This window comes from Neolamprologus multifasciatus, chromosome 23 (assembly GCF_963576455.1).
Source record: "Neolamprologus multifasciatus chromosome 23, fNeoMul1.2, whole genome shotgun sequence".
NCBI lineage: Eukaryota > Metazoa > Chordata > Actinopteri > Cichliformes > Cichlidae > Neolamprologus > Neolamprologus multifasciatus.
Window position 1 is genome coordinate 1970861 of NC_140460.1, and position 27628 is coordinate 1998488.

The window sequence follows — 27628 nt, forward strand, 5'->3', positions numbered from 1 at the left end:
ATTAATGTTGCACTTCTTGCAGGTTAAGTACAGTCAGCGTCACTGTTTCAGTGTAATATGTGTGTTATTCTCTCTTTAATGCAGAAGCACTGAAGCATCTGTCAGTATTTGAGTTTTCAGTCTTCACTCTGGATTAGTGAGCTGCAGGTTTATTGTATTTCAGTGTTTTCATCTGTTCCTGCCTACATCTGGGGATTTTTGCAGGTGAGAATATTGAGTCTGTGGCTTACGGGGTTGGATACTCTGTAGTCGCTGCACCTTTACTCGCACAGAAAACCGGTATGGACTGTACCAACAGCTCTGGTTGGACTGGTTGGATTCACTCAGTGGCCACTGGTGGAAGACATGTGACTCTGCAGGATTAACAACATAAATGTGCGCACAATGTGCTGCTCTTGGATTTTATTATTGATCTTCATATTAAAGTATCATCTGTGGACACTCAATTAGAAAATAGCCAATGGTAAAATAAGTTAATCATTGTATGCTAATTGCTAATGTTTATATAATGCTGTTTATAGCTTCGGTTGCATTATTTCGTCAGTGTGTGTGTGTGTCTGTGTGTGTGTATTGTTGCTGACAACAAAGAGCATTTCTTAAAGTCGCCTGAGTTTTACACAGACGGACCAGTATGTGCAGCAGTGAGAGGAGCTGTTTCTGTTAGCAGGGCTCAGCTGCCTGCCGGTCATATGGTGAACACAGCAGTCACCCGCATGTCATTAGCAGAGCTGCAGCAGTATGTGTGCTTCTTTCTATCATGCTGCTGGTGGTATGTATGAAGTGCGTTTATGGCTTCTTTGTGTTTCTAATGGGCAGGAATGTGTTAGACACGTTAGCTGTAGCTGCGTTTCCTCAGTGCTCAGTTGGACTCTTTTATTCCTCTGCAGCTGTCTAATGCTGACATGGGCTGAACGGGTAATACTGGCAGAGTGTTCCTGCACTTAAATGGGAATGATAGTTGCCCTCAGGGACGTTATGTTGTAAGGTAAAGAGCTAACGGTGTTATAGAGAAAAAGCCAGTAATCCAAGAAAGAAACTCGCCTTTTCCTACATAAAAACCCGCTGGGAGGGCAGCCATCTGTCCAGACTGGGTGGGGCCGAGGGGGGGAATCAAGACCACAGAAAGACACAAGAAACCACAATCAAGACAAAGCACAAAATACGGGAGAGCAGACAGCGAGGTCATGTCACGCAATAAAAATGGAGTACACACTCTTTCAATTTGAAGTTTGTACGTATCAGGATATAATAAAAAAACTTGTTCAGACCAGGTTGTGATTTATTTATTTATCTAAGAACATCCCAACTTGTAGAAATGCTTATAGCATCGTGTCCTGTCTAAATGTATCAGCCTCTCTCATGCATTCATTTTCACCCAGCTCTCCTAAACTCCCACCACAGCATTTTAATGAGGGTGGGGTCTGGACTTTGGCCCAGTGCAGCACCTTGATTTCCCCCCAGTTATTCTGTTGCAGATTTGCTGCTCTGCTCGGGATCGCTGTCTGTTTGACTCTGTTTTGACCAAGCTTGACTTCACATTTGACTCTTGAATAATTTTTTATTCAAGCGTTTTTAGATTTTACTCAAGGTGCCGGGGTCCCGTGGCTGCAAAACAAGCCCCAATCCTCTCCCCTCCACCCATGTGCTGTGGGTGCGTTTTGGTAAAACATCTGCATTTTGGTCGAATCTGAGAGCATCGTTCCACAAGTTCTGTCATAATTTGTTTTTAGACAGAAGATGCTTTCTCCTGGAAACCCTTCCAAACAAGTCACACTTGTTGAGTCGTTTTCTAATCATACTGTCATGACATTTAACATGCTAATATAGCTCTTGGGTGTCTTTGCAGTTTCTTTGACCTTGGGGGTGAATTTGCTCGGGGGGGTTTCCTCTCGGGATGATTTTTCTCACTGCAGAATGATGGACTTTAAATTCTTTGGAAACAACCATGTAACCCTTTGTAGATACATAGTAAGGGGGGGGGGGGGTCCTGGTACAGGTTATAGAAGCATAACTAAGGCTCACCTGATCCATCTTTAACTGTAAGCTCTATCACAAAAGAACGTTTTAAGGCTAATATTAAAAAGTCGGGATGGTTTCCTGAGACAAACCTGATGGCTGAATGTTTTACATCCTGTTGTACGCGTAGAAGCGTATGTATGGAAAAGGATTTTAAATGAAATTAAATATTTCATAGCAAGCCGATGAAGAGATGTAAGAGAAATAAAATCTGTTATACTTGTGTGTATGTGTGATCGGCATAAAGTGGCCTTAAGGTTCATTACATTAAGCTAATTAGCTAATACTTAATGTAAAAAAAATCAATAGTTAATAGTAATAATAATAATAATAATAATAATAATAATATCAATAGTCAATAGTGTGTATTTCATGGCAGAGATTGACGTCCTTTAGTCCAAAATCCAGTAAATGTAATAAAAAGTAATTACACAGCAAACAAGCAACAATCCAAAGTTAATGAATCAGCGTTTTGGCATTACTGTAACGTAACTCCTATTCTAGAATTTCCATCAGCTTAGCTTCTCTCTGTTTAATCTGCCCGTCGTTGATGAGTTTTTCACATTCTGGCTGCTGTTTTCTCCCCGAGTTTAACAAGTGAAACATACGCAGTGTTGGGGAGTAACGGAATACATGTACCGACGTATTTAAAACACAAAATATGAGTAACTGTATTCCGTTACAGTTACCGTTTAAAAAGGTGGTATTTAGAATACAGTTACTTTGTTGAAATAAATGGATTACACGGCGGTACTTCCCTGTTTCATATTGTGGCGGGTCAGGACTGTTTGGGTTTTGTTTGACAGCTACGTTCTGTTGTTCCAGGCAGCAGCGTTACGGTTGCCATGGTTACAGGGTGACGCTCTCTCTCTGCGTGTTTCCTGGGTGAGAGAGCGCCTGTTGTTGTTGTGCTAAGCTAATAGGCAGAATGCTACAGGTATACCTCTAAAGAATGTAGCATCATGGGCAGTGTAGTCCGTGCTGCAGGGAGAATGGACTGCCATACCCGTTATGTGTCTGTGAGCGAGGGAGGGAGAAAAAGGAAAAGTACGAGCTGTCATCGAGCAGAAACGGGAGCTGGAAGCATGTAAATATAATAATAACCACTGCAGCCAAGGAGAGAGCCTGACGAGCCCAGTTGTAAGTAAGCTATTAAGACTCGACTGTACACCGTGTTCGTGTTTTCCTCTGAAACAATAAGTTCTGTTGGAGCAGCCTTTCAACGCCTCTCTCTGTCTCTGCTAGCAAAGTGACCCAGACAACAAAGTAAAGCTAGTTTTTGGCTACGAGCCCAACACGAACCCGACATATTAGCCAGAGGTCCCTTTACTACGGTTCGGAGCCGCGGACCTTCAGTAACAGTAATAAATCACAGCAATAGTACATTCATGTAGTTGTAAACAGCATGATAATATATTAAGTAATCCAAAGTATTCAGAATACGTTACTCTCATTGAGTAACGTAACGGAATACGTTACAGAATACATTTTGGGGCATGTAATCTGTAATCTGTAGTGGAATACATTTTAAAAGTAACCTTCCCAAAACTGAACATACATTTAAAGTTTCATGGCTACAGCGGGTCAAATCAAAGATGGACGACTCCAGGTCGTACACACGCCCGTCACGTGACCCTCATGTGGGTCGTGTGATGAATACAAGGTGACGTGATCTTTTTTAAGCCACGAAGCGCATCTGTTCTTTATCTTTAATAAAAGATTCAGAAACTGCTCCCGGAGCTTGTCCTTGTCTAAATGTACGATTATGTCTGCAATGCAAATAGCAGCAGCAGTAACAGCAAAGAGCACTGTGGCGGGGCGTGGCCTGCGGTGCCGTGCAGGTGCGTCCGCCTCCTCACGCCCCGCCACAAGCGCTCCCTCCAGCTGGTTTGCTCGTCTGGCTCACTCTGTGTTCATCTTCTGGTTTGTGTCTCGCAGGAGTGCAGAGAATTTAATAACGTATGAATATGTTAAGAGTCAGGACAAAATGAGTTTTTTAGATTGTGTTTTTATACTCGGGGCCCAGTTAAAGACACAAACACTTTTTAGGGTTGCCTTATATGACACAGGCTTGTTTTGTGTACACTTTGATCACAGCTACATCCTTGTGTTTGGACTTGACGATGACGTATTTTCAGCATGTTTGTTTTGTTTCTGCAGCTGCTCGCGGTCAGACCTGACGCTGGCTCTCGAGGACTGTATGGCCGCCCTGGATCTGTTCCTCAGAAACGACTTTGAGGAGGCGCAGGCACGGCTCAGATGCAGGTAGGAGCACCACCTGCGTAACGACCTGCTACGGGTGCTGTTCTCGCCGGGCTTTGACCTTTCGAGTGTTCTCAGTAACTTTCACGGTTCAAAATAATTCTTATTTATCTGATATTGGGCCTTTATCTGAAACAAGTTATGTTTTAGTTCCTTTTCCCTTAAGACAACTGTCTGCTGATTGGCTCCCTCCTCAAACAGAGGGTTTGAACAGCAGGTGGGCGGAGCTTCTGTTCAGACTGACAGCAGTCCAAAATCTGAGCTTTTGCCTCATTATTTGAAACCTTGACCATGTTTTTTTATGAGCGTCCGTCTTTTTGGATGATGATGACCCTCTCCCAAACATTTACGCTTCTTACTCATGAGAACTCAGAATTCCTAATAGTTTTTCAAAAGATATGAAGGCCATAAATGTGAGTTAAGGCATCATTCAGAGGATTCCTAATAGTTTTTTAGCTCTGCGGTGATTTCACCTCGCCGCTCTTCTATTTTAACCCTGCTGCAGTTCCTTGGATGTTTTTCTTGGATCTTCTTGGATCTTTGGTGACTTGGAGGACTTTTAGACAGTCGTCCCCTAATGTTGCAGGTGTCTGTTAGTAGTTTGTGTCTCTCACTGTGGACGTGTCACGACCTGGAGCTTTTAGCTTTGTCACCCTTCTCACAGTTTTCTGAAAATGTTCCCATGATAATCACTTTTTAATTGAATTACATGCCATGATTGCTGTTAGGTTTTTTACAATAAAATCTAAAGCCGTCTTTAAATGAATTAGATTTAATTAAATGTCCAATAAAAGTTTAAGAATTAAGAAGCTGCGCTTTATTTGTTTTGAGCATTCAGAGCACTCACTGCTTTAAATTCTTCCCAGTGGCAGGATCAGTGCAGTTTCTCTAATTAAGAGGACACTTAGATATTGAAGATAAATTCACTATTCAGCCTTTGAAGATGGCTGCACAATTAGAAGGAGCTTTTTAATGTGTTTTTATGTTTCCATGAAGGTCCAATTATGTGGGGAAACAACAAAAAGTGTCGGGTTTGAAAAAGGAGACAAATGGCCTATAAATGGTAAATGGCCTGTATTTGTATAGCGCTTTTACTAGTCCTCCCTAAGGACCCCAAAGCGCTTTACACACCCAGTCATCCACCCATTCACACACTGGTGGAGGCAGCTACAGTTGTAGCCACAGCTGTCCTGGGGCAGACTGACAAGGAGGCAACTAAAGCGAAGGTTTCTTCGAACAGTTTAACTAAAAGAGACGGACAGACCACAATCACCATCAAAAGAGAAACATAATAAAACTCTGAAGTTGATCAGGTAAAAATAATAAGTTAAAAAGGCCGAATCACCCAAAGCACCACAGAGGTCCCACATTCAGCAGCCACAGCATATAAAACCAGACATGCTGCCTGAGTCTGGAGCTGTCCTCTGTGCTCTGACCCGGTTGCTGAGAAGAGTTGGCTGTACAAAAGTGCGGCACCTGAAGCTGGAGAGACAACATGACACAGCAACTGGGACAAATCACAGCAGGCTCTGCCAGAGCCATAACATGCTTGGAAAATAAAGTGTGTAAGATGATGTTTTTGAGTCCTGAATCAATGACAGCTGGAACCATCGTACTGCAGTTAAAGTCAAGCTTCTTGTCGGTTCTTCGTTAAGTGCAGGACAAACACCGCATTGCAATGACCCACAGTGGGCACAATGACCCACAGTGGGCAAGTAAATCGAATCTAAAGTTAAATAAGATAAAATAGAGAATTAAAACTATAATAGATGTAAGAAATAAGGTGTCAAAGTCTTAATAGACAAGATACATTAAAGCCAATAAACTTTAATTGCTGTTTCTGTTGTGTTTACATGAACAGGTTATATGAACCATGTGCTGCTTTAAGTTACATTAACATAACACAGCACGTAGAAACGCTACCTCCAGGTTTGTAGTCCAACACCGAGTCATCGTGTTACTCTGTGTCCACGGCGTGTTATCAGCACCTTTATCGTGCCGCTGCTTGTATCTGTCCTCTGGGACTGTGGGCCGCTCCTCAGCCCAGTTTCTTCTTTCCAGTGCTGCCCAGCATCAAACAATAGCTTCCTATTAGCCCTGACTTTGCGTTTGTAGTTTTGAAACAGTAAACCGGTGTGTGGTGTTGTTGCTGAGAGACATGTTTTTTCAGTGTGTGACGACATTAAGAGCAGTGTTGGTCAAGTTACTTGAAAAACGTAATCAGTAACTAATTACTGCTTACTTCCCCCAAAAAGTAATCCTGTTACTTTACTAATTATTTTCAAAAGTAATTAATTACTTAGTTACTTAGTTACTTTTTAAAAACACGATTTACAACCTGAATAGGTGATAAAGTGATAGATCTTTCAGCCCAATTCTACTTTTTCTACATAATCATCATACAAAATGTAATCAAATGGAAAAGTCTCTTTTTAAAACTTGTTTTATTAGTTTTAATCTTTTAACTTTATGCATCAAGCAAAAATTTAATTATATGCAACATTCTCTGACTGGAAGAAATTAGTTTAACATTTAAACCTATTTTCTGCACATTCCAGCACATAAAATAAAATATTTTTTGTGTTTACACTCAGTCTTTCAAATAGATGCAAGTAAAACACAGCAGAACATAAATAAAGTCAAAGACTAGCGGTCCTGTTGCTCTATTTTCACCTGTAAAGCAGGAGTGGGGTAGGCGGAGGGTTACCCTGGTGCAGGTGTGCAGCGGTCAGTGGAAGAATCCGTGAGTTTCTCTGTGAGTTTCCCATTACGTCGTAGCTACTCGGTGCTTGTTTGGAAGTTTAGGGGTTTTTTCGCTGTAAAAAGAAGTTTTCTTCCCACGCACAACGGACACTAATGTTTTTGTCACTTTTTATGGAATCAAACTCAAAGTAAGGTCAGTACTTCCACGCTTTAAACGCTGCACGCTCATACTCTCTCTGCACTCGATATATGATCCATTGTTGATCTGCACACAGCTGTTGTCACGAACGTCGCACTCGCTTACGTCACTGTCATGAGACATTCTCGCAAAAAATCACGGTTTTAGTAACGCAGTAACGCAGCGTTCCTACGGGAAAGTAACGGTAATCTAATTTTGCAATAGTAATCCCTTACTTTACTCGTTACTTGAAAAAAGTAATCGGATTACAGTAACGCGTTAAAAGTAACGCGTCAGAGATGGGCAGTAACGCGTTAAAAGTAACGCGTTACTGCCCATCTCTGATTAAGCCCATCTGCCCATCTCTGATTAAGAGTGAATGAACTCACACTCTTTGTTTTTTACATTATTATTTTTTATCTGTCTTTCCTGGTGTTTGTTATTTAAACTTGGATTTGGGAAATATTCTAACCGTGCTGACGATGTGGATAAATCTAAAACCTCACACTCCTGTTGGTGTCCTGATTTCTGCCTCAAAGGTTTCTCCCTGTGCAGCCGGCTCTACTCCATTTACATGCAGAACTGCAATTAAACTGATTTTTTAAATATTTTGTTTGCTTTGTACACAACCCAATAACACCCACAACCTCATTTTCTCCTCAGAAAAAGCTTTTATGAGAGGAAATGACAGCTGTTGGGCTTTCAGCATGCTGTATATCATTTTAATGCATCTGGACACATCAGCGGGGATGTTTTCTGGAGTTATCATGTGTTGTAGAGCCTGGGAATCTTCCACTTGCTCGGCCTTGAACTTGGAGGCCTCAGAGAGCAGCTCTGTGTCTGACGTTAGCATTAGTTTCAGACTTTTAGATCTCGCACCTTTGCTTGCAGGCAGGATTTGCTTTGTTTTCCTCCACCTGTTAGCTGTAGTCTGACGCGGCCATGTGGGGCAAGGACACACACATATGTGGACACAGTTTCTATTTAGTCAATCTTGTGTCTGCTACATTTACCCCTACGTTTGTGTTTATGGTCACAGGTAGTTGGAGGTTGTCCCAGGATGCATTGGGAGCAAGACCTCATTTATACAAAGTGCATATTAATTGGAAATCTGACTGTGGAACAATATTGTGTTTGTAGAGACTTTAGTCAGTGGCTTACAGTCACTGTCACAATCCGGTCGTTAAGTGATGACGTGACGAATCCTACTACCGGGCCTAAAGTAGTCTGCGTTTAATATGGCTTTTGTGTTGTTAACATGTTTAATGTTTTGTATTTTCTTCTATTTAATCTCAAAAAGCTCCTAAAACAGTCAGTGATCACTGTTGACCTCCCTCGGCTTTTATTACCGCTAATCATTTATTTAAGCTCAGTTTTTAAAACCTTAGGATGTAACTACAGCCCAGCCCATGCAGCAGTATATGAATGACTAACCTCGTATTGTGGATGGATTATCTCAGTTGTTCTCCTGGCTGAAGTTTGGTCCTTTTACAGCATCCTGCCATGCGACTACATTTGTTCCTGACCACCGAGAACACTCACGTTAACCTTTATCGAGTGGAAAAAAAGTTAGCTTGTTTATATTATGCTAACATAGCTGTGTCGCTAGCGGTCACGTAGCACATCATTATATACCAGCTAGCCAAACTTCAGTGACCCTACAAACGTCACTGCTGTTTAGTTTTCTGTCTTCATTTATGCTGGAAGTGATAATAGAGCTGTACGTTTGAATTTGTTTCCAAAACCCCGCAGTCAGGACATGCTATATTGTATTGTATCTTCCTGCTAACTTCTAACTCTGTTAAATGTCATAAATTCCGTTTTCATGGATGCCTGGATGTTAAACTCAATATTTACTCCTGGTAGAGCAGAACGCTGATCATTTTATTAAAGATGAAAGACTTTAGACAGTTTTTCAACTCTCAGTAATGCCATAGTGATCGTTTGATATATGGACCTGCGGCGGAGTTTAGGCCCAGACACGGCTAGTGACGTCAGACTGAACGACCGGATATCGTCAATCACCCTGAATCTTTTGGATAACTTTGGTCTTGAGCGAGACTCGTGCATTAAAGTCCTCCTCCGCCGCAGTTATTTATGACGGGGTCGGTTATTACGGACAAATGGAATTACTGCGCTGTTAGCAAGCATGGACCAATACTCTGTTTAAGCACTGTTTGTGCAGGTGGACAGCTCAACACAGGAGACAGTAGATTTATGCTTCACTCATTAACTGAAAGCCGTTGTAAAACTGGAAACTCGATTTACTTTACGAGAAATGCAATGGCCATTAAAGGTGATAGAAAAACCGCAAACTACATGTCAAATTACTGAAAATGTGCGTCATATCAGGAGGCAGTGGAACAGTCAATGAAAGCAGTGATAAATAAACTGGTATAAAAGCAGTGGATCCAGATAAAAACATAAAACCATAAGTGGACTGACAGCTGGAGGGCGAGATGAAGCAGAAGAGGAAGAGGCTAGACACCAAGCCAAACAAACCACAGCAGCTGAGGAGTAGCAGAAGTACATCGTGTAGCTGGTTAACTTATTGCAGGTCTATGGAGATATTCAAGCGTCCGATTGTCCTGAAAATCTTACTGGATCACTGATTTGTTTATTCCTTCAATTTTAGATGCTGTGTTGTGGTTTAGCTGGGATTCAGGTCACAGGACCTCCTCATGTTTTGTAGTTTATGATTAGAAGTCAGAATCATTGAGTCAAGCCTCATTTCTTTGCATTCGTTTCCAATGAGCCAGCCTTTCTTTTCATTTTGTGGTCTTGAGCAATAGTTCTCGGGGTATTACGAAGGACTTGGCAGCGTTTTCACTCCTTTTCAGTCCAATCCTTACACCGAGGCCCTTTCAGAGAAATGTTTTCTTTTTTGTTTCAGACCTATGAATCATTCAAGGCAACCAATGAACCAGTGTTGTGTCTACACATGTCAGACAACTTAGCAAAGAACTAACTTTGAATTATATCTTCAGGCACTTTGTTGCTAGAAGCTTCTCATAAAAATTACATAATTTATTCCCATTTGTTTAGTCAAATCTATTAAAAATGCCAAAGATAACACAGTTTGACAGGCAGAAAATAATATTTTTGGAACAAAAGGGGGATTACCAAATGGCTATTAGCTAAAATTTGAGGAAAGTGGACAAGTGGAGGATGATAAAAGAAGTGGCAGGCATAAACACTCTACTGCAGATGAAAAAGGACGTGACTTTCAGATCCATCTGGCCCTTCAACATCAATACGAATGGTCTCAGTGCAATGATGGCCTTCAAGAAGCCAACCTTGAGGAAGGAAACAAGGAGAAAATCTTTTTTTAAAAACTGGAGTGAAAATTAATGGCAACAGGTCATACAGACCGATGAATCAAAGTGTGAAGTTTTTGGTTTGGTTCAATATGTACAGAGGAGATCAGGAGAGAGGGGCAGTACTGAGTGTCTACACCTACCTGTAAAACTTGGTGGAGGCTCTTTCATGATTTGGGGCAACATTTCAGCCACTCATGTTGGGTATCTCACCACTCAGAGAATTACTGCCATCGGATTTTGAGCCACCAAAGCATCTGATTGACAACTGCTTCATTGCTCAGCATGACAGGGATCCCAAACACACTGCAAGTGCAGAAGGAGCATACCTGGATAGGAAAACACAGTCATGGATTGGCCTCTCCAGTAGGATTGGGCGACATGCAAAAATTTTCCAACCGGCAATTATCATGTCCAATAATCGACGATGGGCAACATATTCACGCATGCGCAGGCTTTTTGATGGGCGGAGCAATGTAATCATGCATGGCCTGATTAGCACGTTTACAATAAAGAAGTCCAAGCACTTCGGGGGTGGGGTGCCCTCGGCCTCTCGGCCTGGGGCTCGGTCACTCTGGCACACCTGGCTGCCGGCGGAGCTCACGGGCACGTCACTGCAACCCCCCTGGCTTCTGCTCCACGGCTGCTGAGTGACCCCCATCTGGGACTCTCCTCAGCTCTTTCTGGGACAGTGGCACGGCTGCCCCTCTGTTGGTCTTCCTTGGTCTCTCGTGTTCTGGGGCCTCTGGATGTCTGGAGTCTTGATCTCCTCCATACCTGCTTCATGCCCTGGAGGACGGGGCAGTGCCCCCCCCCCCACACCCTCTAGCAGATAGGAACTCTAACATGTAGGAACCTTTTAAAAACAAGCGCGTTCATGCTCACAGGTGTACACACGGGTGCTCACACACAAACTACACCCTTTTTGGCTCCTACCTCAAAGCACACTGTGCTGTCGATCTTACGTGCTGCACAATAATGTTTAATATTTAGTATTTACTGTGATAGTCCCATAGATCATCGTGATGTTGTTTATTATATTGCTCTTTTTTTCTTCTGCTTGTTTTCTCTTTTTTCTTTCTCAACAGGTGATCCAGGTGATTGATAGATGTATTTTTTTGTCTGCTTATTTAGTTGGTTTTTGTTTTTTTTGCCCTTTATCCCCGTCCCTCTTCTCCGCTGTTTTTTTCCCCTCTTCCTTTCTTTTTTCTTTTCCTCATTCAAGTCTGTCCCGTATCTAGCAAGTGAAAATAAAAAATAAAATAAACAATAAAAGGTGAATCAAATAGACCATTACGGCAAGGCTGGGATGGTCCATTTGGTAAAGTAAATCCGTTGGGCATCTTTCTTCGCCTTTAGACAATAATTCTGATGCAAAAGAGCCAAACAGGACAAGCAAAAAAAAGAAAAAAAAGAAGTCAAAGCACGGACGAACTAATTTCCCCCCAAAATCAGGGCTGTCAGCGTTAACGCGTTAATGCGGCGTTAATGCGGCGTTAACGCGGTCATCATGATTAACGCGATTTTTGACGCCCACCTGCAGCACAGAATGAACAAACTTTGGACAAACTACCTGAAATGCGTTGACACACACATTTCAGGGATTTTGACTCCGTCTGCGCTCCAGATGGGTTTATTGTTAATCGCATTAGTCGTGATGACGGCGCGTTAATGCACCAAGTCACCAATTTTATCTTCAAACCAGATAAAAGAGGTAAACCTGATGTAAACGCTTGTGCAGACGTGTAGTGCGAGCAAAGTACTCAAACACCACTAACTTGCATGAGCATGCACGTGTCCACCATCCGGCTGAGTATGCTAGGCTATCACCAGCGTCTGCAGCTGCATCAACAAGCATTTGGGCGCTCTCTGAGGAGGGGGCATTTGCTTGCAGATGAAAGAGGGTGCTGTTAAAACAGCGCTATTATTTATTTTTTTAATGTTGGCTGCTTCTATTAGCTCCATCATTATTAGCAAACGTACTCATGGGCAAATAAATAAATAAATCGTTCTTGTAAAAACCATCGACGATGGGCTCAGCCTATCGTCGATATATTCGTCCAGTGGCCCAACCACACTCCTCAGAGCCCGGACTTCAACATCACAGTCTGGGATCATCTTGACAGAGAACAACACAAAAACAGCCAACATCCAAAGAAGAGCTGAAGAACTATTCCTGAATATTACTTTAAGAAATTACAGCTACCTAAGAGAGTTCAGCATGTGGTGAAGGATGTCGGTCATACCAAATACTGACTTTCAAACTGGTTAGAATTGCTCAAGCTCTGTTTTTGTCCTATATACTGTATTTCCATATATGGAAATGAATAGCTCAGGTGGCCTGTGGCGTGTCCTTGAAAAGAACAGAGAAATATTTTTCTATTTTCCTTGCAAAATATAGAAACGTGAGTAATGGCTCCACACGGTAACCAGTCAAGTGTTTTTTTTATTTTGAGAGGGCGCAGGCAGATGTTTACATGGATGGTGTTCGATACACCTGCGCTGCTGTTTCTCTGTAGCCTGTACTGTTGTCTTCTTTGAGTTAAACTATCAGGGTTAATTCAGACAAGGAGTTATTTTAGGATCTGTGGCAAATGTCCACAAATTTCTGCACAGAAATCACTGAAAATGTTTGGATTTCATCAGAACTACCATTGCTGCTTCCATCGCCTTCAACTGAATGCAAGCTGTGTGTCGGTGCACACGTGTTTTTGCGAACCTCAAAGCAGCTCCTCCCTTTCATTATGGAACTACGTGGTGAAAATATGTTGGAGACCCAGCTTTACCGCTATCAGAGGTGCTACGACCTTTTCGTCACTGAGATCTGACAGATATTTTGCAGCCATGTGACTAAATTTAAATCACATTCCATCTTAAAAGTTTTCCCAGCCCGAGTTTCACTTGCTGTCTCACATAAACGAGCCCGACGCCATGGAAACGTAACCCAGGCAAATCTCCCTGCTTCTCAGTCTGCGCCTCCGCCTTCTCTGTTTCCAGGTTGCTACAGAGCTTGTTTGGTGTTTGTTTACTGAGTTAAAGCTGATTGAATTCATTTCAGCAAACAGTTGAAGGTTTGTAGTTAGTTAATTTACAAAAGTCTCTACTTAATTCTGCAGTTTTCTTTCATGACAGGCAAAAAGTCACATGGATGATGTCACATTTATCTCCGTTTGCCTCACAACTCTTTTTATTTCCAGTTTGTGTGCACATATATATTTATAGCATGATTAATATTTGCTGGCCTGGTTTTCATGGGGTGAAAAATCTGTTTATTGTGAGCTGGTCTGAGGTCAGAGTAACATCCCCGAGGCTGGTCACATGAGTTAATCTGGCGAGATGTTGGCCATGCGGCCTGACAGCATTCCTGCCTGCACACCTCTGACTTTATGTCATGTAATATATGATCCAACAAACAGACATGCTTGAAAATGTGTTAATCACAGGAAACATACGGCTGTTTAAACCGTCCGCTATAACTTCAGTAGGACTCCTTATTAATAGCACAAACATATGTTGTATATCTTTAACTTGTTTTGATTAATTAGTAGCTGTTTAACTGTTTAGATCAGGACCAGGAAGCTTTGTTAACAAGTTGAACAAGTATTTCGGTATTTATGTGGGGAAAGTGCACGTGGTACACACTCCAAGTACTTCGGTGTCCTCGTCACAGACGCTGTGTTCAGTGTCTCCCGTCTCTTGTCAGCAGTTATTCATCATTTAGTGGCGACACTGTTGTTTTGTCAGATGACTGCTTATTAATTTTTTATGTCCTCAATCATTTAAAAAATGTTTTTGCAGAATGAGAAATATTTTTGATTTAATCTTTATGTAACCAGGATGTCAAGTTTTATTATTCTAAATCTAAAGCAACTAAATGTTAATGTGTTGTTCTGTAAAAGATTGTAAAACAATATTTAATATTTTTCTGTTTGCTTGTTTTACAGAAACAAAGACAGCATGTACCACGCTCTGACCTACGCCACCATTCTAGAAATGCAGGCCATGATGACCTTCGATCCTCAACACATCCTAGTTGCAGGGAACACCATGAAGGAGGCACAGGCTATCTGCCAGAGGTGAGACTTTGTCAGTTAGCTGATAAAATAATAACCAGCTGACTAACAATGACAGGGTCTCTTTATTTTGTTAGTTCCTCTTTAGCCAGGTCAGCTGCGGAAGTTTATTTTGTCTCAACCCAAAATTTAACAACTTAATGAGCTCTAGTTTCGGTACTAACATCCTGAGACTCTTCCCGCTCAGTAAAAACAATATTACTGAAGCCTCTGTGAGAATCCATCGCAGAGGCTTTTCTTAGGGCACCACATATGATTAGTCATCTTATAAACACACGTTTATTTCGGCCAATCTGATGTCAGAGCTGCAGTTTCTCTGCTCACAGGAAACTTACCGCACACGCAGCCCTTTTTCTTTTAGCAACCTCATCGTGCAGCGTCTCAGCGTGCTGTGTTTAGATGAATAAGGCTGAGTCATGTATCTGAAAGGAAACATGATAGGACGGGAAATGCGACATAAGGTACGATTGTGTGTGTGTTTTAAACTGATTAGAATATTGGGTGATGTCGTTTTGTGTTTCTCCATCAGGCAACGCAAGAAGTCTTCCTTTTCAAAAAACTTCACAGAAGGTCGGTACAGTCATGCTTACAAATGAGTCTGTGTGTCATTCCCAAAAACAAACCAAGGAAACAGATGTTAGTCTGACAATATGCTCGAGTCAGAAACCTGCTTGTATTTTTTTTAGTCCAGTTTAATCGTTGAGGTTTTAATAACTTTAGCATAAAGTTATTAGATGATCATTAAATTATTCTAAATAATTAAAATGTTTAGACTTTGTAAGTGTTTAAATGTTTCAGTGTTTGCTCCACGTTAAAGTAGTGCCTCTGCATGTGCCTCTGCATGTACCTCTGCATGTGCATGTGTGTGTGGTCATTATGCTGGAGCCCGTGTGTCCTCGGGAGTGTTTGTTTGGCGATAACTGGTACAATCGATTTCACTTCAGAGGAGCTCCATGCTGAAGTTTGTTACGCCGAGTGTCTCCTCCAGAGGGCAGCGCTCACCTTCCTTCAGGTCAGCAGGCTTACAGCAGCGAGTGCTACTGATGTGTTTGCCACCGTCACTCATTTTCTGTTTTGTGTTTTTAAACTCATTCGTGCTCAGGATGAAAACATGATCAGTTTCATCAAAGGAGGAATCAAAGTGAGGAACAGCTACCAGACTTACAAGTGAGTATCTCCAGGATATCCATGTTTCCATCCCTGTTTCCTGGAAGACCTTTGATTCTTCCATCAGGACTTCATCGCAGCTTATTGTGTGGATGCTATTGAGTTCCTGTTTCTCTTTATTCTTTATTCCACTATATTCTAGTTGCTTCCATACGTTTTTTGGCACTTAACTACTCCCTCAGTTTTTATCCGATTTTCGCCATTAAAACTTTAAAAAATTCTGCTCTTTCTGCTAATTATTGCTATGACTTTTGGTGCTCATAACTTCTATACTTTTTGAGATATTGAATTTCTTTTGCAATATTTTTTGCCCATTTCTGCCATATTATCAGTGGCGTCACTGATTTTCCTCGCCGGGTTGAGCTGTGTTTTAGCTCAGTGAGATGAGCATCCGTTCTCAGACTGGGAGGCCCGGGTTCAAATCCCGCTTATGGCAACATTTTTTTCAGTCTTTCAACTTTTTTTTTTAACTCTTTTCAACACAAATTTCAGCTTTTTCACCCCTTTTCAGCAGAATTTTTAGTTTTTTCACCACTTTTCAGCACAAATCCCAGCTTTTTCAGCTGTTTTCAGCAAAAACCTATTTTCAGCAGAATTTTCACCTCTTTTCAGCACAAATTCTGCTTATTCACCTCTTCTGCAAAATTTTCAGCCTTATCACCTCTTATTAGCACAAATCTCAGCTGCTTTCAGAAAAAACTCTTTTCAGCAGAAATTCTGCTGATTCACCTCTTTTCTGCAAAGTTTTCAGCCTTTTCACCTCTTATTAGCACAATTCTCAGCCACTTCTGCTCATTTCAGCAGAATTGTCAGTCTCTCAGATGAGTAGCCGCCTTGAGACCAGGAGGGCCAGGTTTGAATCCTGCTCAGGGCAACTTTTTTTTTCACCACTTTTCAGCAAAAATTTCTCCGTCTTTACCCCTTTCAGTAGAATTTTTTGCTTTTCACCACTTTTCAGCAAAAAATTCTGCTTCTTCACCTGTTTTCAGCAGAATTTTCAGTTTCTTCACTGCCATACAACTTTTTGCAACTTTTCAACTTTTTCAGCTTTTTTCAGCAGACATCTTCAGCGTTAAGGCATCCACACAGCATTTTCGCAGGAAATGCAAATTTTTCTAGTTTCCCTTAATTTTCTTATATCTTAACCCCCTCAGAGAGCTTCACACAGTCCTGCAGTCCTCCGGATACACTCATGGTGACAACCATGGGCATTTTGAGGGTGGCGTGAAACTGGGAGTGGGAGCTTTTAATCTAGTAAGTAATAGTTTGCACTTGTGCCTCATTGATTGACTTAATTTTGGGATGATTGGTTAACAAAAAAGAGCAGAAGATCTGCATAACTTAAGAGCTGCTCCAGCCTAACATGGCGATAGCTGCAAGAAATCCAACATAATTTGTTCAGCATCTGTAATAACAATGAAACGTTCTGTAATTGTGTTTCTGACCTTTTCATTTCCACTGCTTGTTTGCTTCCTGCAGATGATTTCCATGCTGCCTACTCGGACACTCAAGCTGCTGGAGTTTGTCGGTTTCTCTGGTAATAAGGTAAGCGTTTCTGAGAAGTCAGACTTCTGACATGGCGCTCTCTAACAGCTTTGGTTGGAGATATTTTGAGAGCCGATACACCCGTCCGCTCTATTTGAAATGCCTCTTTATGAATCAGAGACTGAGAATTGTTTCGAGAACTGTAAGTGCATCTGTGGTAGAGCTCATCACGCTACTACTAAGATGAGTTTGTCGTGTTATTTTTCATGGAAATGTGAAATGAAACTTGCAACCATCAATGAAGTGATGGCTGCTTTGATAATAATGAGCAATGACTGTTTCTCTAAATTGTGATCGCCAGTTGTAACTACATCAAGCCATCACATCAGCACCTCAGTTTGAATATTACCATCATGACTGATTTATCTTCCGGTTATGAACATGCAAATACTGCATTTCTTGTATTTTGTACTTGCGTGTTTTGCACACAGGCCAGTTTGTGAGTCAGAGAAGTTGTAGACAAGCAGACGCTGTTTTATCCCCAGAACACGCTGACTAAACACAGAAGATTTTCCCATAACTACTTTAGTGTATTCTCTGTGTGCTGGTTTTACTGCTAATTAGCTGATAGATGTTCCACAAATGAAGACTTAATGCAAACTCAGAAAATGTGTACAACTGTGTGTGTTTATATAGGAGTTTGGTCTCCAGCAGCTTCAAGAGGGCTCAGTAGAAAGTACATTCAGGTCCTTCCTGTGCAACATGCTTCTCCTCTGTTATCACACGTTCATGAGCTTCATACTAGGTGAGCAACACACCCACACACGCGCATCTGCAAATTAACACTAAAAGATGCGATCTGAGCCGGGTTCCTTCTGACTGTCTCGCAAAGGCACTGGAGAAGGAGACGTGGAGGATGCAGAAAAACTGCTGGAGCCATATCTTAAAAAATACCCCAAGGTATGTCTGAATGAATGATTGTGTGTGCTTTTCAAATGTTGCTGTGATTGTTTGTGTCGTTCTCACAAACATGCTGTGTTTGTCTTCATCCAGGGATCCATCTTTTTGTTCTTTGCTGGTCGGATAGAAGAGATCAAAGGCAACCTGGATGCTGTGAGTGATTTATTTTCCCTTGGAGAAAGTGTGTGTGTGTGTGTGTGTGTGTGTGTGTGTTTTTAATGCATATCAGTAATGTATTTAAATCTTGTATTTTGTAGTTCTGTTTATGTCAGTATATTTATGTTTTTTGCAGCATGTGAGAGAGTATTGCCTTAATCTTTTAATCCTTACATAATGACAATAAAGTCTTGAATCCTGAATGTTGAAAATGTGAAGTACCAGGATGAAAAGCTCTTTCAAATACTTACCAAATCACCTCATGTGGAATAAAGGTCATAACTATTATTTTTCTGTATTTTGCTCATTTTTCTAAATATTGATCCAGTTTTGTGTCCTTCACTAAAATACTGATAAAGTCAAATCATCTCTTCTGCAAACATATCACATCGGTATCATAATTTAGTGGCATATGTTTGACAAACAGCGATTCTCAACCTTTCTTCCAGGCTATCGAGCGTTTTGAGGAGTGCTGCGAGGCTCAGCAGCAGTGGAAGCAGTTCCATCACATGTGCTACTGGGAGCTGATGTGGTGCTTCACATACAAACGGCACTGGAAGATGGCCTACTTCTACGCTGAGCTGCTCAGCAAGGAGAACTCATGGTCCAAGGTGGGCCACCATAATGTGGGATGCGAATCTGAGCGGGCAAAGTAATAAAAGAAATGTAAAAGTTAGTGAAGTCAAGATAAAAAATAAATAAACAACAACCGTGGTGCAAAAAACAAAAATCATTGTAAATAAAACAAACGCGATATGCTTAAAAACAACATTACCAGGATAGAATACGGATCAGACTTGTTCTTAGTAAAATTAAATACAGTTAAATACAGTTAAATACTTTCTTTTCTTTCGGCTGCTGCCTGTAGGGGTCGCTATAGAGAATCACCTGCCTCCATCTCTCCCTGTCTCCAGCTTCCTCCTCTGTGGTCTTCCTCTTTTCCTCCTGCCTGGCAGCTCCATATTCAACCAGATTATCCGCTGTCCCTCCTCTGCATGTTCCCGCTTTAACTATTCAGTCTGAGCTGTAAATATGATTAAATACAGTAAATAATACATTAAATCTTAAGTACACTTTCAAGCAAATAAATATTAAGATTTTTCATAAAGGTTTTACTAAAAAAGGAATATTTAATGTGAGAGGGGAGCTATCCCAGAGCTTTGAAGGTGCTCCTCTATACACTCAATTTTAACATAACAAAACATTTACATTTTTTCCGAGGCTTTAGCTGTACTGCTACACTTTTTGATTTCATATACCTTTGGTTCCCATTTATTTTTCAATCTTGGCACAGATTTTACTTTTTGACTCAACCCTCCCATATACTCAGATCTGGCAAAGGCACCAGGAGTTCAGTCTTATTACCCAATGAGGTTGACTTTGTGTCTCCTCTTCTAATTAAACTCTTTACAAATTCCATTTCAAAGGTTCAGGAAAGCAGAGATGATTAAGGGCCACAGGAGACTTTGGCTGTTGAGTGACTGCAAAGAGTCAATAAAGCCATCTATCCATTTTCTTAACTACTTATCCAGTTCAGGGTCACGTGGGGGGCTGGAGTGTATCTCAGCTGCCACAGGATGAGAGGTGGGATATACCCTAGACAAGCTGCAGGTCCATCATTAGACCGACCATCCACCCATCCATCCATCCACCCGTCCATTCATCCACCCGTCCATCCATCCATCCATCCATTCATCCACCCGTCCGCCCATCCATCCATCCATCCATCCATCCATCCATCCATCCATTCATCCACCCGTCCGCCCATCCATCCATCCATTCATCCATCCATCCATCCATCCATTCATCCATCCATCCATCCATCCATCCACCCATTCATCCACCCATTCATCCATCCATTCATCCGCCCATCCATCCATCCATTCATCCACCCGTCCGCCCATCCATCCATTCATCCATCCATCCATTCATCCACCCGTCCGCCCATCCATCCATCCATTCATCCACCCGTCCGCCCATCCATCCATCCACCCATCCATCCATTCATCCACCCATCCATCCATCCATCCATCCATACATTCATCCACCCGTCCGCCCATCCATCCATCCATTCATCCATTCATCCACCCATCCATCCATTCATCCATCCATCCATTCATCCACCCGTCCGCCCATCCATCCATCCATTCATCCACCCGTCCGCCCATCCATCCATCCACCCATCCATCCATTCATCCACCCATCCATCCATCCATCCATCCATACATTCATCCACCCGTCCGCCCATCCATCCATCCATCCATCCATCCATCCATCCATTCATCCATCCATTCATCCACCCGTCCGCCCATCCCTCCATCCATCCATCCATCCATTTTCTTCGGCTTATCCAGTTCAGGGTCGTGTGGGGGGCTTCAACCTATCCCAGCCCTCATTGGCTGAGAGATGGGATGTACCACGGACAGCCTGCAAATGCATCACAGGGGCTGTTCAAATTAAACTGTGCAGTTATTTTAGCAGAAACAGACATGAACTGTTCTCAGGTCACAAGAACCAAAATCCTTCCAACATATAAAAGCACCACAAATGTGGACGTCCAACTTTTGATTTTTGTCTTTTTTTCCCTCCTTATCTCATTTTCAAAGGAAGGATGAGATTTCATTAGTAACCACGTTTTTCCTTCCCTCAGGCTACCTATGCATATATGAAAGCAGCCTACCTCAGTATGCTGACTAAGGATGATTGCCTAACCTTTGGGGAGACAGCACTTGGTCTGTTCAGGTAGGAATTAAGACGTTGCTGAAATTACTCAGCAAAGCAGAGATGACTCACTGTGAAAGTATCAATAATGTCATAATCGTATCTTCCCCAAAGAGCCTGCCCTTGGTAAATAATATGAGCTAATATTTAAGAATACTCTATAAGGTGTATCAGAGGAGTAATATGACAGAAATTAAACTGGTGTTTTTGACATTAAACTCTTTTTGTGACACAGATATTCTAATTCTTTATGGTAAAACACACCATTAACGGTGCTCCATGATAAAACATTTGATTAGACTGTTGGGCTTTTAAAACTGTCTGGAGGATATGTAATTACTAAATGCATCTCATATTTCAGGCAGGTCCCAGGGCTTAAGCAGAAAATAGCAGGAAAGTCTTTACCAACGGAGAAGTTTGCTATCAGGAAAGCCCGCCGCTACCTGGCAGAAAATCCCGTACCTCTTCCTGCTCCTCCGCTGGTGAGCACTGGATGACGCCATCTTGCATGTTGCCCAGTAAACATAAATTAAATTAAAGTAAAGCCAAAGACTTTACTTGACATTTGCCTTCTATTTACCCTGCGGTGCAGCGCTGTAAAACGTGAATGTACTGGTTCAGCCAATCAGAATGGACAGTTCATATGTGTGACTCATAGCTCAGACAGCTGTGCTATTCTATCCACAGACTTTATATAATAGGTGAACTTGTGAACTATAATTTTGAAACCTCAACTTTGTAATTTTGGTTGTTTTCATATTTGCTTGACCTGACTGAGACTGCACATTCATACAAGTAGTGACGTATGAATCAGAAGTGAGTCGCTCCCTAAATCAACCTGCTGTGTCATCTATTCGACCCTAAATAGGATCATAATTTACTACATAAACATTACGCCGTGTCAAATAAGCACTGAAACTAGTGACTGACCACAGCAGCATTAGCAAAGAGGTAATTGAGGGTTGTTATTTCACCAGTGGGGCACATTGCACAGTTAAGGTAGCAGGGATCTGTTTTGAATGGCTGAACCTGTCAAATGCCACAGCAGTTTGCACATCTGTGCCCATAGTGCTAAAGGTGATTATCCCGAGTTTCACTGCAGAGGAAATGCTTGTTATTATTATTATTGGTTGTTAGCCGTGCATGATTCGTGCACATGTTTGTCTGTCTTCTAGGAGATGATGTACATCTGGAACGGTTATACAGTCATTGGCAAACACAAAGACTTAACTGAAGGCATGCTGAAAACACTGGATGAGGCACAGGCTCAACTTGAAAGTCTACCAAGTATGTAAATCCATTAAGCACATTTCCAAAGATAATTCTGATTGAAATAAATGCTATATTACAGAAATTAATCCAAACATATTAGAGACGGGTGGTGATGTCGATATAATTGAGATTGTCTGTCTTCTGTTTGGTGCCGACTTTTAGGAACGGAGTTCTCCATAGATGATCAGTGTTTGCTGAGCCTCCTGAAGGGACTGTGTCTCAAACACTTGGGTCACAATGAGGAGGCAGAGCACTACTTTACCCTCGTCCTCTGCAAGTAAGACCCTTTCCTCAAAGTGCTTCAGTTACAGAGTCGTCTGATTCAGTCTTTCAGTTGTGTTCTGGTGAAAACAGGTCGACATTTGATTTTTGTTCTCGTCTTCAGTGAAAGTCAGATCAAGTATGACCACTACCTGGTCCCCAATGCCCTGCTGGAACACGGTCTGCTGTGTCTGCAGCAAGGCAGAAGAGATGACGCTATCAAACTGCTAGAAACAGCAAAGTAAGTCTTTGAACCAGCAAAGCATATTTAAGTCATCTGTACTTAATAGAATATGTATAAATCAGATACTCTCCCACATTCTTGTTGCAGTGTAATCGAGTGTTAACAGTACATTATGCAGTCATGTGAAAAAGAACGCTTTTCACAGTATACTCCATGATTCATTAGCTGGTAGCACCAATAACTGAATTAAATGGCAGCGTAACTAAGGGAAGGTTCAGGGTCACCCGATTCAGTCCTAAAAATAGCGTGGTCTCAAAGTAAAGAAGGTGTCTGTTCCCCAAATCCAAACTGCAGCTGATTTCACAGAAGACGCCTGAAAGCTGAACGCTTTCCTGTTTATTTGTTTAATATGGATGTTGAAGGACGTAGGCTGGTCAAAAACGACTCCAACATTCATCGCAGTGTTACGGGAGGACCAGGTGATGCCATCCAGAGTTTAAACACCATATTTCTGAGATTTATGCCCAAGTGCAAAAAACGTTGTTTTATCTGAATTTGAAAGCGGGCAATTAGAGGTCACCCGAACCTTTATGTTTTTAAGGCATGCCTGCACTGTAACTAACTGTTGTGTGTCATCTGGCTTCATGCATAGGTAACGCTGGGTATCATCTGCATAGCAATGAAAATGTGTAATATCTTCTAATAATAAGGACTAAGGGAAGCATGTATAATGTAAATGGAATTAATACTGATCCCAGCACAGAAGCCTGTGGAGCCTCCATAATTACCTTTATTGTGTGAAGTAGGGCTGCCACGATTAGTCGACTAGTCACGATTACGTCGACGATTTTGATAGTCGACATAATTGTGACTAGTCGACTAATCTGATTTAATAGTCGACGCGTCGTTTGAAGCTTTGTAAGATCACAAAAGACGCAGGAATAAGTAGTAGGATTTAAGAGTGTAATAACGGACTGAAACAGAAGATGGCAGCACTGCATGTACAAGGATGCCAGCTGCCGTTAAACCCCGAAGAAGAAGAAGCTGTGTCCCAGAATTCATAGCGCAGCCCAGCTCAGTTTCCAACAATGGCGGCAGCTAGTTAGTTTTAATATTACTCTTATTATTCTTTCTGGGTCACAAAATAAACGTTTAACATATTTTCAGGCGAGAATGTAGCTGTGTAAACCTCAAATATCTGCTCAGTTTATCAAGACACCACATATTTTCAAAAGCGCTCCGACGTTTTCAGAGACGTCTGTTACCTACTAGCTCGATAGCTAGCCGGGGGCTAGGCTAACTAGAGCCGTGAGAACACCGGACTCCCGGCCAATCGTTTTCAAACCCACCGCTGTCTTTCGCTACTCAGGTTAAACATGATATATAAGTCACTTAGATAACTTAAAAATGTTATTGTTTGGCTTTTTTTTTTTTTGTATTTTATTTGTGCCTGAGTAAATCGGTTTGGCTGAGATTAAAGTTATAGTTTTTACACAGCTGAATAAATGTCAAGCAGACAGCTGATTATCAGAAGTGTGAGATGCTCGAGAAATTACTCCGGTGTCCTGTTATATTTTAGATAGCAAGGAGTTTATTAAACTTCACCAAAACAATCTGCAAATTTCATTAAAATTTAATAAAAAAATTTAATTAATAATAATTTATTTATTTTATTTTTTTTTTTAATAATCATCTTGTCTTTATTTTTAGTTAGCACTTAACTTAAACACTTAAAGCTGTAAGCTAATGATAGTTATATAAGAGCAGATGCTGCTGGTGCAATAAGCTGTATGTTTTACGTCCAATGGATGATGATCTGATTAGTCAAATAATCGGTGACTAGTCAACTATCAAAATAATCATTTGTGGCAGCCCTAGTGTGAAGATGACTCCCCATTGCAAAACAAGCTTAAATCACCACCCCTGGCCTCCACCACCGTGCTTGATTAATATGGGGTGTGCTGATATGCTGTGTATGGTCTTGTTTTGTCCAAAGGATATTCTTGTAATTTATTCGGACCACAAACCTAAATTGTGTTGCTACACTCTACCTCCTGGCAATTCTTCCAAACAAACCATACTTCTTCAATCTTTAATTGTACTGTGATGAACTTTGTCACTAAACATGCTGAGACTCTCTCAGCATTGCATTGTCTGACTTTGGGAAGCTTTTCCTGGACTTTTCCATGAGACACTTGAATGCTCCAGGTCACACTTGCTGATGATCAATTAATCTGTTTGATTAGGAACATCTAGTCATCTATATGACTACGTGGAGTCCAGCCAAAATGTTCATTTTTACATGACTGTACACATGAAACCTTTCATTAAGAATCTCCACTTTTGATGTTTTGAAATACGTCTTCCCTTCATCTTCATGGTTTCACTCAAATCTGAGTGTTTTAGAATACGAGATAAAGTTTACTCGACTTTGCTATAAACTTTGGATTTCTTGGGTTCAGGTTAAACTTTCTTGATCTTCTTTTTTTTCTGTTTCAGGCAAAATTACAAAAACTACTCGATGGAATCACGGACACACTTTCGTATACAGGCTGCTTTGCACAAGGCCAAAGGCAGCGGGGAGAACGGTATCCATGTGCCCTCCAGCCCATAGCAAACAGAGGACGGCACACTAAGGAAAGACGGCATTTGTCTCCTACAGTCTCGTCATGCCAACACAGGACAGACCTGATTATTAGGGAATAATTTGTTAGTTTTCATCGAGAGGCTAGGGGAAGAGGCTTTTCCTCATGTGTGCCACCCTTACAGGCAACCGCAGCTCTGACTGGCTTCGGTGGATTCGCCCTCTTCCAGAGATATATCCTCATGAACTTTACTTCCTTCTGATTTAAAATGGAGACTAATTATGAAATGTGCCTATATTTATGAAACATTGCTTCTAGCGGGGTCGTCTGTCTAGCACTGTGGTGCACTGGAGTACAAAACACAATCAGATTTATTTGGTGTATATTCTAAGTTGCCTCTGCTAATACCCCGAGGGTAGAACATTCCGGTGCAGGGTACTGAGTCTGCGATTTGATGGAGCCAGAGTACCAAACAACCTTTACAGAAATGACTGACACTAGCTTCTCCAAGTCATTTGATCTGGCTGCTGCAGAGTTTCCCATTTTTTGTGTAGAATATAAATGAGCGATTATTTAAAAATAAAAATGACACACAGTGATGTTTTGTTAAGTCCCTGAGAACTAGGAGATTCCTTGTAATTGGTTACTGATCAGCAATATAATCAAAAATTATATGTTGTTTAAATTTTTACACTAAACTTTGGTTTATTCTGTTTGTCAGAGAGAGTGAGTGTTTTATTGCGCATTTTCCTTTTCCCCCCTTTTTCTGAAACATATTACATCAGTGGTAGACACACATGTATTTTGTGAGATAGCTCTCTCCGAGTTTCCCTTTGAAGAGATGATCAAATTTAAAATCTTGTTTTATTTATAGATGCATTTTATGGGTTTTTGCACAGAGCTTTGGAAGTCAGCCAGATATGCAACCTCTCCAGAGTAAAAGAAAAAAATGCCTCTAAGACTTCCTCTAAGACATTTATATACTGTAAATGGCACCTTTTACACAAATTGTCCCGTTTTAAGAGGACAGATGAATGTGTCTTTTAGAAAGGCAGACTCCCTTCTTTTCTCCTCCTGGTGTGTGGGACGGCCTCCAGCAGTACTTGAGCTCGAACAAATGGGCCTTTCACGGCGAGCGGCAAAGTGCTGCGTGCTTGTCCGCCTGCTGCATCTTTAGTAGGTGAAGGAGCTCAGAAGCATCGCAACCACCACAGTCTTCCTGCTTCAGGATCATCTTCTGCTGCTCTTGTATATTACATGCTTGCCCAGAAACATCTATTGAAGCACTTGGATGTTGTAATCACTTCCTGTATATAGTAATCTGGTTATGGATAAATAGGGGTCACCTCTAACATGGTTGGTGCTTAGGTTATTGGAAAGGTTGCGTACTTACAATAGTGAGTTTAAAAAAAGAAATAAACCTGAACTCACATGTTGTCTCAAGTGTTGGAATTAGAGCAGTAGAGCACTGTTGTTTTATTCATGATTAGAGTTCGGTTTAGGATTTAAGATGGCTTGGAGTTCTTTTTTTCTAATGGTGAAGGAAATGCATTCTTATTGTTCTAACAGCAGCTGCTCTCCAGAATATTCCCAAAACCACTCATGTTTTACTTTCAAATAACATCATTTTCATTTTTTGCTCTTTGGGTTTACAACTGCAGTCAAATTCTAACTAATGTAGTGGCATTATCTGCATATTTTACTGGGCATGGCTACCAAAATTACGGAATGACATTCCTGTACATACTGAATGTTTCCGTTGTAATTTAAAATGATGAAAAGCAACTACAAATCCAATTTTGTGTTGTCTGTTTTTTCCTTTTAGCCATTTAAACATAACAAAACAGAGTTTACAGAGTGAAGTGGTGCTAGTTACAGAACAAAGTACTTGCTTGTACATCTGTTGCCCTTATATAAAATCTAATCTGTTAGATAAAGTCATCTTATTTTGTTGAAGTGTGAGATTCTGGCAGTCAGGGATACGAAAACAAGGACTATTACAACACGTCATAATTTATCGAAAACACACAAAGAGAATTAAAAAAATAAAATTAAAATTTAAATATCCAGCCGCAAGAAAAACTAAAAAGTTGGTGACCAAGTACTACTTTGTGGTTAGCAAGAGGAATAACACAAATACACTTACAAAGCTATCACAAAGGCTGTGTTTATGTTTTTAGCGAAGGGCAATTTGATCACGAACCTGATTGGCTGCTTAAAAGAGCCTACTCAAAGTAGGTAACAGCTCATTGGTTCTTTTTCAGAGGGGCGGTGCTTTGTGTTGCTAC

General features: G+C 41.2%; 1 protein-coding gene across 3 annotated transcripts in view; it reads left to right on the forward strand.

Moving 5' to 3' along the window:
* Positions 1–27132, forward strand: part of ttc39a (tetratricopeptide repeat domain 39A) — a 35032-nt gene extending 7900 nt beyond the window's left edge. For all 3 annotated transcript variants that reach the window (XM_085151292.1, XM_085151291.1, XM_085151294.1), the window contains 17 exons: positions 4177–4281; positions 14421–14552; positions 15079–15119; positions 15494–15561; positions 15652–15716; positions 16871–16970; positions 17196–17261; positions 17898–18006; positions 18094–18161; positions 18255–18314; positions 18767–18928; positions 20968–21059; positions 21400–21520; positions 22214–22325; positions 22473–22587; positions 22696–22812; positions 25255–27132. In XM_085151292.1, the coding sequence (XP_085007418.1) occupies positions 4177–4281; positions 14421–14552; positions 15079–15119; positions 15494–15561; positions 15652–15716; positions 16871–16970; positions 17196–17261; positions 17898–18006; positions 18094–18161; positions 18255–18314; positions 18767–18928; positions 20968–21059; positions 21400–21520; positions 22214–22325; positions 22473–22587; positions 22696–22812; positions 25255–25369 (1648 nt within the window). In that variant the 3' untranslated portion in view covers positions 25370–27132. The remainder of the gene's footprint in view (positions 1–4176; positions 4282–14420; positions 14553–15078; positions 15120–15493; positions 15562–15651; positions 15717–16870; positions 16971–17195; positions 17262–17897; positions 18007–18093; positions 18162–18254; positions 18315–18766; positions 18929–20967; positions 21060–21399; positions 21521–22213; positions 22326–22472; positions 22588–22695; positions 22813–25254) is intronic.
* The last annotated feature ends 496 nt before the right edge of the window (positions 27133–27628 follow it).